The 14,644-nt window shown below is 40.8% G+C and overlaps 2 protein-coding genes across 2 annotated transcripts; both read left to right on the top strand.

Moving 5' to 3' along the window:
- The first annotated feature begins 2,936 nt into the window (after positions 1 to 2,936).
- LOC6631242 (transmembrane protein 135) lies at positions 2,937 to 5,371 on the top strand. The gene is made up of 5 exons (XM_002053607.4): positions 2,937 to 3,112; positions 3,465 to 4,410; positions 4,472 to 4,612; positions 4,672 to 4,838; positions 4,908 to 5,371. The coding sequence occupies exons 2-5, from the start codon at positions 3,481 to 3,483 to the stop codon at positions 5,035 to 5,037; spliced, it is 1,368 nt and encodes a 455-aa protein (XP_002053643.1). The 5' UTR covers positions 2,937 to 3,112; positions 3,465 to 3,480; the 3' UTR covers positions 5,038 to 5,371.
- Positions 5,372 to 5,505: 134 nt separating this feature from the next.
- Positions 5,506 to 8,384, top strand: LOC6631243 (transmembrane protein 135). The gene is made up of 4 exons (XM_002053608.4): positions 5,506 to 6,425; positions 6,484 to 7,260; positions 7,338 to 7,645; positions 7,705 to 8,384. The coding sequence occupies exons 1-4, from the start codon at positions 6,273 to 6,275 to the stop codon at positions 7,832 to 7,834; spliced, it is 1,368 nt and encodes a 455-aa protein (XP_002053644.2). The 5' UTR covers positions 5,506 to 6,272; the 3' UTR covers positions 7,835 to 8,384.
- Positions 8,385 to 14,644: the final 6,260 nt, after the last annotated feature.

Genomic DNA, 14,644 nt, shown 5'->3' with positions numbered 1-14,644 from the left:
TATACTCTAATATACTATGTATGTTAAAATCTTTTTATACCCAATTTTAATGGAGGTGTAGGGAAAAAACACACTCCCACTTACACACACACACACGCACAACTAGCACATAATCCATTGTTAATTTTACATTTGGTAACAGCTTCCGCTTGACAAGGCAAATCCTACAGACCCAATGTCGAGTCAGAGCCAGTTGTTGGCCATGCCAAAAAGTAGTTGTAATGCAATTGCTCCCTGAGTGTCTGTTTGTGTGTGTGCGTGTATCTGGAGGTGTCAGTATGTGTGCGAGTATGTGACATTTGACACATTTGCTGCGGAAATGTGGACACCATGTACAGACAGACTGTGGGTGTGTGTGAGTGTGCTTGTGGGTGCTGATGCAGATGTGTGTGTGTGTGTGTGTGTGTGTGTGTGTGTGTGTGTGTGTGTGTGTGTGTGTGTATGTGTGTGTGTGTGTGTGTGTATGTGTGTTGAAGCTGGTTTTTAGTAGCAGCCGCAAATTTCTATTTGATGTGAAGTCTCTGCGGTCTTGGCCACAATTTTGGTTATGGCATAAATACCGAACAGTCCCTGAGCCGCTCTATACACTGTTTTTGTGTGTTGACTTTTTGCCCTCGTATGCAAGCGATTCACACCCTTACCCTCACCCCTGCGCACAGCCGGGCACCATTTAAGTGCTTGGCTATTGATGACTTCGGTCTTTTGTTTTGGCAGCCAACATTTTGGTTAGCCAAGTATTTGCTTGTTACTGATCGCTGGGACGAATAGGCATAGAAATAAAACCGAAAATTAATGCAGCAATTAATAAAATAACAACTTTTGCGTATAATTAATTGTGTATTATGGGCAAGCTTGTTAATGACAGGATATGCATCAATGTAGAATGTCGACGCACACATATTGCGCTTATCGGCCCAAACTGCTGGCTCCAGCTGAAGCCTACAGTAAAATATTACAACGAGGATAATGTCGCCTGCTGTGACGTCCATTGTTGCACCGGATGCCATTCCCTTTGCTCTTGTTGTTGTTTTGTCCATGCGCACCAATGGGCAAATGAACAATTTATAACCGCTTAATTGAACACATTTAGAAGGAAGCAGGACCACACACCCAGAGAGACACACCCGAAAACACGCACTTGGGCCAAACCAGCAGCTAAAACAACAGGCAAGGCTCCAGACGACGTGGACAGGATAGATGAGACGCCTTAGCTTCCTCAAAAGATATGTCCGTAAAATCAATGACAATCCAGCCACATGAGCAATTGCTGCTGCAGCATATGTTGGACAGAGCAACTGCAGCTGGCAGTGGGCATAACAAGGCAAGCAATTTAATAAGCGGACGCTCGTTTGGAACTACTTATATATAGTCAAAGCTTTACTAACGGATGGATACCATCTCTCAATTTTAAGCGTAGCGTCATGAAGCGCTGCAGATGATCGGACCAACATATATGTAGCTATATAAGCTGACATAACTAATGGGGGTAAAACTAAAATGTTCAATATCGGCCAAATTTAAAGAATATAAAAGAATCGGGCCACAAAAACAAGGTTTACTCTTCTCTTATCGTGGATTTAATCGCTTGCCAATTGAGCCTGCGCAAGCTACAGGTAATGTCAATGCTGAAAGTATCTTCGGCCTCTGGCATTGGCACAGCAGCCACCACAACCCCAATCCCCATCACATGGCAAGCTCCTACGCTATTAACTTGAAGTGCGTATTTAGCGGAAAGTGGCATGTCAAACGCAAAGATTTATTCACACAGCCAAGGAGCACCTCAAGTAAATTAGGTAAGTAGCTGCCACCCAATGACGGTATGCATGAAATGAATGCCCCAATGGCTGTTGGGAGTTTGAATGTGGGGCTGTTGTCCATGGCAACTGACTGCCTAAGCCCTAAAGGCGGAAATCGCACAATGGCAACCGCAATTTTCCTAAGCAGCTAACCCAAAACAACAAAAGCAAACGCTATGCAGCAGCGAGAGCATCTACTCCTTCATATTCCGTGAATGGCAAATACTTAGGAACGTAAGTTTTGCGAAATAAGCCTGGCCACAGGTAAGGGCAACCACCTTTTAACCATAACCCTTCACCTGAAGGAAATATTTTGTTATTCCCTGCGCAATGTCGAGTATGTCGACTTAACTACGTGCAAATCTGGGCAGGACACCTGAGAGAAGCGCACGCAACACGCCCACAAACAATTGTCTTTACAACTTCTGGTTTAAATTATACTATTCGTACATATGTCTGAATGTATGTACATATGTATGTATTTATATAAAATTATCAAATTCAAGCATACCAAAAGCTCCTCTGTTGTGCACTGTGCCTTCAAGACAACAGGAATTATAGTTGCCATCGTTACTCCTTATAGTAGCAATAAAGTCAGAAGCCAAACAATTATAATTATCACAACGCAATATTAAGATTTATAATAAAATTATACTAACAGCGCCAACTGTACGCAGTACAAAGCTGACAGCTACAGCACCCGTGTACGATATTAATGACTATCGTAACAATGCCGGCAACATATCGATATTTAAATTAGAAAGCGGCTAACATATTTAGAAGGTCTTGACACGTCGCAGACACGCTTACCGGCTTTTAGGCATTTTAAAGCTAAATAAATTTCAGTTGTAATGCTGCTTTAACATGCAAGCTGTTAACATATTTCTTCTAAACAGATGGCTAGACTTATAGTCATGTTACTCGATATTTTTATTTTTTGCGAAACTGCATTACGTTTAATACAGCAGATTATGTACAAAAATCCACAATTCGATTAAGGCTGCGGTTTGAAAGTAAACTCTAATGCCATAAATCTTAACCAAAGTTCAATGGTTGATATTTTCCAAACACGCTGGCGGCTTAAACACAAAAAGAGGCTACGGTCACACTGCGGACAGCTGTTTTAATTGTTTTGTTTACATTTTAATGGAACGCAGTAGCTGTTGTAGCACAAGTCAGTGCATTTGACACACAGTAAATTCTGAATTATTTCCGCTTTGAGTCCAAAGTCATCAAAGTGTTCTCACTAGAATAATTTACTATTAAAACGACAGTTGCGATTAAGCAACAACTGGTTTTAAGAATAGACATTAAGCGTAAGTACATCACACATATAAGTTCGAGAAGAGCATTTAAAAAAGTGGAAAGCCAGAGTACAATGACTTTTTTATCAGCTGTGTACTATGTGCTTGACCCGCAACCAGATAGGCCAATAATTTTCACTGATAAAAATAATGCTTTCAAGAAATTGATTGATACATGGGTAGACTATATATAGGTTTCTTTAGCTGTGGCCTCGATACAATCAAAAATAAAATGTGCAAATCACGACAGCCCCTTATCGATGCTCATTAGATATGATTAAAGGGCAACTTGCGGACTTATGGCCTTGGCCCTGTCTCCATTAAGCTGTACGTAACTAATGCATTTTTGTTAATTCGTTCACAGTCGCATACAACTCATAATGGGCGTTCAAAGCAAGCTGCTTGATCCGCTGTGCGTTACCTGCCAGGAGTTTCAGCATCCCTGGACGGATAAGTGCGTAAATGCCACGGCGGGCATATTGCTTTCAGCCACGCCCTATTGTTTGCGTGTCTACACAATCGTCTACGCCTTTTCATTGCTGATGCGCCAACGTATACCAACGCTGGAGGACCTAAAGCGCACCTTGCTAGGCATCATGCAGTCCACAGCCTTTCTGGTGACCAATGCATACACCTTTATCCTGTACAATTGCTTGCTGCGCAATCTACTGGGTCGCTATTACTTTGGCACTGTTGCCTTTTTGCCCTCGTTCCTGTCTTCGCTCACAGCCATTATGGTGGAGCGCCCGGCGCGCCGTCCACTGCTAACACTCTATGTTGCCAATGTTGCCACCGAAGCACTCTGGAAAATGGCAGAATCTCGGAAGTGGGTGCGTTCGATGGCCCACGGCCAGACATTTATCTTTGCCTGCAGTATGTCGGTACTTTTGTATTTGTACCGTATAAGTGCCAGCGACGACTCCATCTTCAATATACTACGCATATTTGTGGGCAAAGAGGAGGCCGGTCCGGTGATGAAGTCCGAGCCCCTTGTTCCCGGCGAGCAGCCGGCACCCTCACGCCGACGACCCAGCGTCAGTTTTGCCACGGCCTCCGATTGGGTGCGTGTCTACACCAACCTAATCCGCGCCAAGCATGAGAGCTGCCGCCATACCCAGAGCTGCTCCAGTTATGCTATATTGGGTGGCTTGCGGCCCTTTGCGGGCGGTGTGGCGCTGCAGTTGGCACTAAAGCTGGTGATGAATATGAAAACAATATTCCAAGGTCGTATGCCGTGGCGCAAACAAATCTTCAACAGGAGCACTTTACAACTGGCCATCTTCATGGGCAGCTTCTCCTTCCTTTACAAGGTGCGTGAGGTTAAAATTTTTATTACCTTGATTCTCATATATAATTGATGTTCATTTTCAGTCCATGTCCTGCCTACTGCGCCACAGTTTCAATCAGGATCACGCTGGGTTTTCAGTACCTGCAGGTCTGGTGGCTTCATTGGCCTTCACCCAATATCCAGACAATACAGTCGCCTTGTACGTCATGTGGAAGGCCATTCAAGTGCGTTTTAATCGTACTCTAAAAAAGCTTGCACTCAGTAATTCGGTTTATCTCTGCAGATACTCGCAACCATGGGTCAAGAGCGGGGCATTCTTCCACGCATACCCAACTTTATGCTTTACACTTATGCATTCTTCACAGCTGTGCTCTTCCATGCGGGCATTATTGAGGCGCAGTCGCTGCGACCTAATTACTACAAATTTTTGCAAGCCATATCAGGCGAGAGGTATGCTCTGATTTGAAAAAAAAATTAATATTTAAAAGCATAATGCCCATTTTTAACCTTTTTTAACAGGCTAAACAAATTCAATTTGAGCGCCTTTGATGTTTTTGGCCTAAATACTCAGCAGCAGACTAACGATATGCTGAAAAGCTTGAAAATCGTTGACAAAAAGACGCTACCCGCCTTCGCGTTTGCCTCCTGAGCTAACCCACGGTTAATATAGAACTAAATCGAACTACAGAAAGTGTTACCACAATAAGTCTCAGCACTTTAAGTGCGCATATTTAGCGTGAAATACGCGTCTCTCAATTACCATAATATTCATATTTAACAAATCTATATATATATATATATATATATATATATATATGTAAGTATCTAGGAAGCCTAATTGTACATAAGCCGCTCTCGTGGGCGTGCTTATATCCATCGCGCGTGCAGGTTAAACAAACTAGTTAGTATGGGGTATATCGACAAATTAATTGAGTGTTTTTATTTTTGTTATCAAAGTTTAATAAAAAGCAATTTGGCTTTAACTCTTATTTTTGTATTAAAGAGTGTCGCTAAGAGTGTAAATAATTGATAAAAGGAACACACGCGGGGCGTGCCCAACTAGGAGATACCCTGAACATGCCGCTACAAGAATTACACAGCGGCTGCGTATGCTACCTTGGCCCACGCCGTGGGCAAAGCGTTCTTGAATAACTTTGACGCTTATAGTCCGATTCTAAATATGGCATACAAAAGTGGCATGTGGTGAAGTGATAAAAAGTGAAATATTTGATATCTATGAAGGTATTATATATATAAGGAAGGTATTTTGTATTATCTAGCTTTTGTAATTTCTGATGAACTCACACAGACGGACACAGTTTCTGTTCGTCGTCCTGAAAAAAAATATATAGCAAGTCAATGTCATCTTCTGCCGGTCACATACGCTTGCAGAGAACCATTATACCCTCTTAAACGATTTTCAATGGGTTAAGGCCACAGTCAAAATGCCGAATGTTAGGGGTGATAAGAACGGTGCTCTTTACCTGCAACCATTTGTTTAACACTGTGTGATAAGCTACGAATGGAATTCTCCGAAATAAATATTGTTCAATAATTGTGCCACTACTCAGCCAGTCGATAGTGGATCGCGCGGCTGTCTAGGCGACTCTAGATATAAAACCTGTGCGGTGGCAAAGGTCAAGCTGAAACGAAAGTGTGAATTGTGTTCAAAGAAACTAACTGCGATTCCATATTTAAAAATAAGAAAACAGCCTTTTGCAACCAAATAAGTTGGCATTTGGGTGCAAATTTACTCTTCTGTCGCGGGGGCATTTGTGCGTGCACGCGTTCCATTGTTAATCTTATCATTGGCAGCGGCCAGTGCGATAATCTTGTTAAGCCTTAATCGGAACACCTGCTACCCAACATTCACATATATATAAAATGACCGGACAGAGCAAACTTGTGGACGCAGCCATCAAATGCAGCTGCCATGAGTATGTGCATCCATGGACAGCGAGCTGCTTCTGCGGTGCATGCGGAATCTTATTGGCCAGCATACCCGCCTCCATGCGTACCTATAGCATTGTTTATCTGGCAAGTGGAAGTCGGTTGATGAATAAGTCCCTTCTTATAAAATGTTTACCATTTACAGCTTGCGCTGGTCATGAAAATGCGCATTCCCAGGCTATTGGACCTCAAGCACACGATTATTGGCATTTTCAAATCGACAGCCTTTCTCTCGACGAATGCCTATCTTTTCACGCTGTGTGTGTGTCTCCTGCGCCGTCTATTGGGCGGCTTCTACTTTAGCACAGTTGCCTTTATGCCCACCTTCATTGCCAGCTATGCGGCGCTTTGCATTGAGCGTCCGGCGCGACGTACGCCGCTGGCATTGTATGTGGCAAATGAGGCCACCGAGGCGCTTTGGAATATGCTGGAGTCACGCGGCCTAGTGCGCTCCATTCCGAATGGACAAGTCTTGATACTGGGCTGTAGCTTGACAGCTTTGCTGTTTATGTACCGCCTGGGCGTGCACAAGGGCGCCATCAAGGATGTCACCTTTAAGGCGCTGACAATTCTCATGGGCAAGGAGGAGGAAGGTCCAGTTAAGACGCCCGCAGTGACCACCACGCAAAGCCCGTGCCGGCAGCCGCTCAACTTTCGCAGAATCTCTGCCTATGTGCAGCTCTACGATCGTCTGCGCAACGCCAAGCATCCCAGTTGTCCACATCGGCAAGGCTGCAGCACCTACGCACTGCTGGGCGGACTGAAGCCCTTCGTGGGCGGTGTGGGACTGCAGGTGGGCTTAAAGCTGCTGTTGAACATAACCAAGATAGTCAAACTGAAGATGGACTGGCGCAAACAGATCTTCAACAAAGGCTCACTGCAGCTGGGCCTGGCCCTGGGCAGCTTCTCGCTGATATTTAAGGTAAACTGGGGTTATTATTAATATTACTATTATTGTAATCTATTATTTTTTAAATATTATTCTATAATATTTTTTAGGCAATTTCTTGTGGGCTGCGCAATGTTTGTGGGCATGACAGCGCCAGCTTTGCCATACCCGCCGGCCTGCTGGGATCCATTGGTCTGCTGCAGTTCCCCAACATCACCATTTCGTTATATATTATGTGGAAAACACTGCAAGTGCTCTACAATTGGGGCACAGCGGAGGGGGTACTGCCCGAAATAACGCACTTCAATATGATATTATACTCAGCCTGCACAGCGCTGCTGTTCCACTGCGCCATACTGGAGGCAAACTCTATTCGGAGTAGCTACTACAAGTTCCTGCTGACTATTTCGGGCACCAGGTAAAATAATATATACATATATAAACATATTCACTTAAGCCATGAATTTCATTCTACAGAAATGCGCGTTTCAATGTACGCCCCTTTGAAGCCTACGGATTGAAAAGCCAGAATCAGATTTTCGACACCATAAAGAGGCTCAAAATAGACATGACGTCACCGTTTCCCACTATGCCGCTGACCGTTTAATGGCAACTCCAAATAATAATTTTTAGTAAACAAATATTTAAATTAAAATATATATATAATTGCCCGAACAAGCTGCTATAATTTGAGAGCTTTATGCTTTATGAGAAGGCATAAAATGTTTGTAAAAATAAATTATTTAAAATTAAATGCTTGTGCCATGCAAAAAGTGGCCTTAAAGTGGGTGATCCATCCATCACATGGTAAACGAAGGACGTCGACGGACCACATCCTCATTCTCGGCATCTGGTTGGCCAAATGCAAATGGTAATGGGAGACAAAGGCGAAACGGAGCTCCAGCAGCCGCTCTAGACGTGGCGGCCTATCCGGGCTACTCAATTATTTACATTTATATGTCATAGAAATTTATTGCCCGCCATAACTCACTCGGCTAGCCGAAAGTGCAGCGTTTAAAATTTACTAAAAATAAAATGAAACTGAAACTGAAAATGTAAATGTAAATAAAATAAAATAAAATAAAATAAGGCAGCGCTGTCCTTGGCCCATGATTATCCTGCCTGGGTGCGTGCCAAGGGGGGACTTAACAAATGAATTATTGGCCGGGTCAAATTTAATGCGCCACTTCGTTATGTCTCCGGCCAGCCCAATTTAACCAGAGCCCGCCTTAAGTTTGGCAGCGCCAGTCAGTCATCAAATAAGGCAACAACGACGATGATGGCCTTGTTGCCTTTTGCATATTGGGATCAAAACCAGAAGGAACAGTTACCTTCGGCCCGCCGAAAACTAAATACCCATTCAAATTCCGACCGATTATTTCGATAGTAGCCATATAATAAATCTATATGATATGGATTTGCACAGCTATAAGCTATAAGTTCTAAATTTTGGTCAAGGTATTTGCAAGGAGCAGGATAAATATTCCATACATAAACTCATTGCTCGATGCTTCCTTTAGTACTAGATGATTTAATAGTAAGATTCTTATACGATTGTTTACATAAGAAAGGACTTTGCTCAAAAGCAAAAAAGCTTTTACATATAACCGAAGGATTAGCTTACAGACAGACGTATATTTCGTGATTAAATTAATATACACTCTTCATATTATGAAACAAGAGGGTGTGCCCGACAAGAAAATACCCTATGGAAAACTTATTCTTGAATAACTTCGGTGTAGCTCCAAAGCTCCACCTCAACAATGTTTTCGTTATTTAGAAAAACCGGAAGAAGTATATTAAAAGTTTGAGCAAAATACCGCCAAAGGTTCTCAAATCGACATTCATACAGACAGTAAGCGGATAGAATAGTATGCTCACCATAAATATATACACTTTATGGAAACGAAGAAGTTTTCTTGTGCATTAGCCAAAAACATTATACCCTACCATTGAAAAGAGTATAAAATCTGCTCCCGAGCATACTGCCCGAAACTGTAGCATACTTTTCAGGGCTGTAACTGCAGCCTCTTAGTATTTATGAAATTTATATGCATGCCAGTTCTGTGGGGCAAGGCGCAACATAGATCCAAGTCAACAGCTTGGAAAATACAAATGAAGCAAGTGACAAATCTCATTAATCACAATGAAGATTTTATTTTGCAATGAAAGGAGATGAACATCGTCCACTGTTGTGCCTGTGTGTAAATGGGGGTGTGGAATTATCAGCTTAGCAGTTGCAATTGTTGCTGTTGTTTGTCTTGCTTTTCGCTTTGCCGTCGTCTCGTGCGTCTCAACAAAAAAAAAAAATGCATATAAATTGAATATTATAAATTGTCTCATTCCAAGTTCTGCTGCTCGTTCCACTTACTTACGAGCAGCGTTTAGTCCGTTGCTGCCCCATCTTGTTGCAAAGTCGTAACTTCATTTGTGTCAATCACAATGCTCTTCTTGCTAGTTCTTGCTGCTTTCGACCCAAATTGTAAACAAGTAAATTATGCAAATAAATTAGCTTGCGCTAGTTCGCCTGCCATGCACCATGCGGCAGGGCATGGCTGCACCAATGAAAACGTAAATTATTATTGTAGGTTGCGATATGGTAAACAATTAAACTATATTTATCAATACTAATATAAGTGTTTTTGACTAACAAATAGTTTTGCTTTTATAGAAACAATTCAGGAAACTATATAAAATAAAACTAGGCTAACAAAAACTAGAGTAATCTTAAAATTAATTGATTATATATTTAAAAAAATTATATTGTTTTTTATAATTTAACGAAAAACTAAATACAAGTTTTTTTTTAATTTAACAAGTTTTCCTTAACCCATTGCTTTCCTTTAGTTTGATTCGCCATATCCTATATTATATATTTTCAGGACCTTTTTATTATCTAATCAGTATTTCTACGCAAATATAAAAGTACTCGAAATGCCCAAATTTAAATAAACTTAATTTATCAGACAGAAGTATCGATGATAAAAAGTATATTGCTGCCAGGAACTACAACAACTAAACTTAAAACTGAACTTATGTTTTAAGCTATCGGTAGGTAAATGCTTTTTAAACTTTAGACAAACTTAAGAAAACCAAAAGTAAACAGCCTCAACTTTAAGCAAACTTCTGCAAATGGTATACAATTACCTTCACACCAAATTTTGTGGCCTTAGCTTTTATAGTTTCCCAGATTTCCATTTGCTGCCTATGCATAAAAGGTTCTGTCTCTTAAACAATGTGTATACTTTAACAAAAGAATTCACTCAATTTGACCAACAAAATAAATCAAACTTAAATAGTATATTTAATAACATCTAAAATGAACTTTAATGGAAATGAAGATTCTGTTGTCAAATAGAAAAAAAAAAAAACTAAATAAAAGTAAATAACAAAATAGGTCTGATGCATCGGCTGCATCTATGTTCTATGCAGGTTCTTTTGCCTGTTTTTGTGGACTTTCCTGTTGCAGTAAATTACATTGGATATTTTTACGAAGACAGCCCCAAATGACAAGGTATGTCAACGCAAGATAAGCACTAAGTGAAACGAAGGCAAAGGCAACTGATGTCGGTTGCCACCAGAGGCAGGGTGTGGTCAGTCAGGGGGAGGGGGGGTTCATCGTGTCCTTGTGTCATACAAAAGCTGATATAAATGACATTTTCTTCATCGTTTTTATTTTGTTTCTGTTTTTTTTTTTTTGACTAACCAGCGCTTGGCGTTGAGTATTTTTTAATTAAAAATTTCTTAGTCACTTTTTTCGACTATTGAGATTTTACCATGTGATAAGAAAATTGAAATGCAATATATAGAAGCCACTGCAGCCAAATACAAAATGGGAATAAGCATTAAATATAAGATAATAGGAAAGTACCAGAAGAACTACAATATACGCCGCATTAGCTTAAGTTGGATGTAATTTTACATCCTAAGATGATATTCTGTGGTGAGTATTCAGTAAATTTTTTCATCTTTGTACTTTATGCGACAGAAACAAGAGATTTGCCTGACCTACACTTTGATTGATTTGTAATCAACCCACAACCCAATTCCACCGTTAAATGTGGAAAAATCGTGGAACACGGTCTTATGAAAATTCATTGTTCACCAACCGATTTGCCTTAAATTCATTTTATATATGTTTGTGAAGTTTCATTTGATGCATATTTTTAATAATAATTCACTATTTTTTCGAAGATTTAAAGATTTTTTTAAAGATTTATTTAAAATAACTCAAGTACGTGTAGATTTTCATAGCGGGTCGAAAATAGTTGGTAAATTAATGTCTAAAATTTAAAGCAAAGTATATATATATATACATATCTAAATAAACCGTAAATTCTTACAGCGTAAAATTGGCGGACATTTCCTTAAAATCGAGGATCCACAGAAAATTATCTTGTCTATTATTTAGGAAAACCTTTCGCCTAGAAGATACATAAGCGACCCTTAAACTAATATATTTGGTAACTCCACTTGTTTTGAAGTTAAAAAAGTGCTCCCAATGTATACCTTTTTGTCTACCGCTAAATTATATTCCAATTTTATTTTAGATTAGGATGTCTATCGATGAAGATAACGATAACAATAATTTTTAATGTTTGCAGGGAAGCTTTTGGCCAAAGGTTATGCATAGTTAGATAAGGTGCAGCTCGATGGTATGCACACAGATGATCATATGTCAATTAAAGGCACGTGCTATAAGTACTATCTACAGCCGAGGCAGTCATACCCAATTCAGCAAGTCTGGTATATAAATGGAAGATTAGGTTTCCAATAAAAGACCGTGCTGATTAGGCTGAACTACAAAGAAGTCGTCTATAAATTTTGCTTTATAAGCGTTATTCAAATCTTTGCAATACAAATAGCAAGTTGGCGCTAACTCTATGGGCAGTCCGTCGTGAAGGCTTATCTAAGCTGATATAACCATGTGATAACACCGTCGACACCTGAGACTAGTAAATTGCCAAAGACCAAAGCAACTTGTATACTTAACATTTGCACGTCGACTCAGCAACAATGTTGAGCAACATGAGCAGAACACACTCAAAGCTTTCTGGTGGTGCCTTCAAACTCGCTCGAACTCGGTGCCAGTCCAAATGCCAAAACGTTAACAGGACAACGCTCGGCAACGGCTTCGGTATTTTTTTCCGATTCATCTGTTCGTTACAGGACTCGCACGCATTCGTGACTGCAGCTAGGTACGCATCCTGTGGATTCAACACGGACTCTAACTGGGTTAGTGGTACAAGTTCAGTATGCGCTTTGGCGCAGCGCATGTATTTCAATTCCAGCGTTTGACACAAAGTGGAATTGAAACAGGATAAAACGCCGATGTCAATCAGTGAACGCTGTGAGTGGCCCACGAAATACCGATGGGAATACAACGGCTCGTCAGTAAATACAAAACTTAATACAACTTCTATGGGCCAAGGCACATCAGTTTGGGATAGTCGTAAAAGTCTAATAGTTATTTCTATCAAGGCTGAATTCCGGTCTAACTTCATTATTTACGCTGAGTCTTGAAGCGTATAAGCATTTAGCACAGCCGATTCTAAGCCTAAGCCAAGCTATAATTTTTTTCTTTTTTTCTATTAAAAACTAAATATAGTCCTTTAGCTTTTGGCATTGTTTCAGTAGCCTAAATATGAAAAAATTAAAACAATTTTACGAAATGTATATATTCAAATATAAAATTATTAAAATCAATTAATGTGGTAAAAATTAAATGAAGTTTGACGAACCAAGTCACAAGATGCTAGTTCCACAGTTGTACAATAATAAAGTCTATAAACCGAACCCTAAGACATTCCATTTGAATTGTGAACCGACCCACATAACAAACATCTTTGTTGGGTTTGTCAGATCATGATAACGCTGATTTGATGTGACATAGGGATTTTTTTTTTGCCCAGCTTTTAACTACAATGTCGACCAATTTGTATACTATACCAGCTACAATTGTGCTTATGTTGAATCATTTAGGCGATGTCGGTATAGCCTGCACCTTGGCCTGCTTCCTACTTCTTTTTGTCTTTGCTCTTGTCGCTGTCTTTGGTAATACTTTTGTTTGTACTCATCCTGCAGCAACCCCGCTAGCAGGTTATCATTTCCTTCCGGCTCGAATGCATCAGCTGCTACCGTGAACAGTGCCCAGTTATTGGCAAAGGCGGTGTCTGTGTTAAACGCTCGCCTTTGTTCGCTGCCGTGTGTTTACCCCCAACGTGTTCCACAACCCCCTACCCACCCCTATCAAACACCCTATCACTACATGGCTGCCACTTTTGGTTCGTGGCAAGAGAATTTCTTTGTTATGCTTGCCGCTCGACAATTGCGCCGCTGATTGCCCTCATTTCAGACTTGAAATAATATTAAAAACTTTTACTCAACTCGATGCCGTCTGGCTGTCTGTTCTCTCTATCCGGCTCTCTGTCCGTCTGTCTGTCTGTCTGCCGTTCAGCCGCACCGGATGCCATGTTCTCTCGCTTGCTTTTGTCTACCAGTACAAGTCCTTTGCCCTGCCGCCTCCTGCAGGCAGTTTTCTTTGTCTTCGCCGCTTCTCTCTGCGCCTAAATGTATGCCTTAACCGCACTTTGTCGACGGCTGCTGATGCAGCTGCTACCACTGCCGCTGCTACTGCTGCTACTGCTGCTGCTGCAGTTGCATTTGTGCCCGTATCTGCGTGCTTTGATTCTCATTTGTGTCTGCTTTTATTTACCACATAAATCACGTGCCTTGGCAGTAGCCAAAGCCATGGCAAAGACATTTCTATCTATCTACTTAGCCGCTCGCACTGGCTCCGAGCACTTCCTTTGCCTTTGCCTTATCTGCAGTCGCAGTTGTAGCTGCTGCTGTTGCTGTTGCTGCTGTTGTTTCTCTTCCTATTACTACTGCTGCTCGTTGCTCACGACTTTGTCCCATACACTCCCCACCTATCTGTCCCGCCCCCATCAGCTAACTATACAATAACAATACTACTATTTGGATGTTAGTTGCTATTTTTACGATTGCCCATTTTCTTTTTCATTTCATAGAATTTTCATTGTCTACTTGGCACACTCTCGCTCTCTGCCTCCCGCACTTTCCCCCTGTCTCTCCATTTCTCGTGAGTGTTTTCTGTTTTTTATACCCTTGCAGAGCATGGCCGGCAACAGAAAATGCTTATATCCTTGATCAGCATCAAAGTTTATGACCTAAAACCAATCCGTGTTTTCCTGTATATATCCCGAAATCAGCTGGCATAGTCCACTATATCATCTATGAATCCGTTGTATCATAAAGCTACATAAATAATTAAATAGTTTCGCTTTTAAAAATTTTAGTTTTTAAAAATAATTGCTGCGAGTCGATGACTTGTTATTATATGATTTTTATGTAAGGCCGACTCAAGGTTATTTCCCCTTCTCTAATATATTAGTGA

The sequence above is a fragment of the Drosophila virilis genome, chromosome 2 (genome assembly GCF_030788295.1).
Source record: "Drosophila virilis strain 15010-1051.87 chromosome 2, Dvir_AGI_RSII-ME, whole genome shotgun sequence".
NCBI lineage: Eukaryota > Metazoa > Arthropoda > Insecta > Diptera > Drosophilidae > Drosophila > Drosophila virilis.
Note: the sequence above shows the minus strand (reverse complement) of the source record. Positions and strands in the feature narration are given on the sequence as shown.

Bases quoted from the DNA above. Each gene is read 5' to 3' on its own strand.
- LOC6631242 (XM_002053607.4), top strand. From the start codon at position 3,481: ATGGGCGTTCAAAGCAAGCTGCTTGATCCGCTGTGCGTTACCTGCCAG. The intron at 4,613-4,671 runs GTGCGTTTTAAT...TTATCTCTGCAG, and splicing joins TCATGTGGAAGGCCATTCAA to ATACTCGCAACCATGGGTCA. The intron at 4,839-4,907 runs GTATGCTCTGAT...CTTTTTTAACAG, and splicing joins CAAGCCATATCAGGCGAGAG to GCTAAACAAATTCAATTTGA.
- LOC6631243 (XM_002053608.4), top strand. From the start codon at position 6,273: ATGACCGGACAGAGCAAACTTGTGGACGCAGCCATCAAATGCAGCTGC. The intron at 6,426-6,483 runs GCAAGTGGAAGT...TACCATTTACAG, and splicing joins CCTATAGCATTGTTTATCTG to CTTGCGCTGGTCATGAAAAT. The intron at 7,261-7,337 runs GTAAACTGGGGT...AATATTTTTTAG, and splicing joins GCTTCTCGCTGATATTTAAG to GCAATTTCTTGTGGGCTGCG.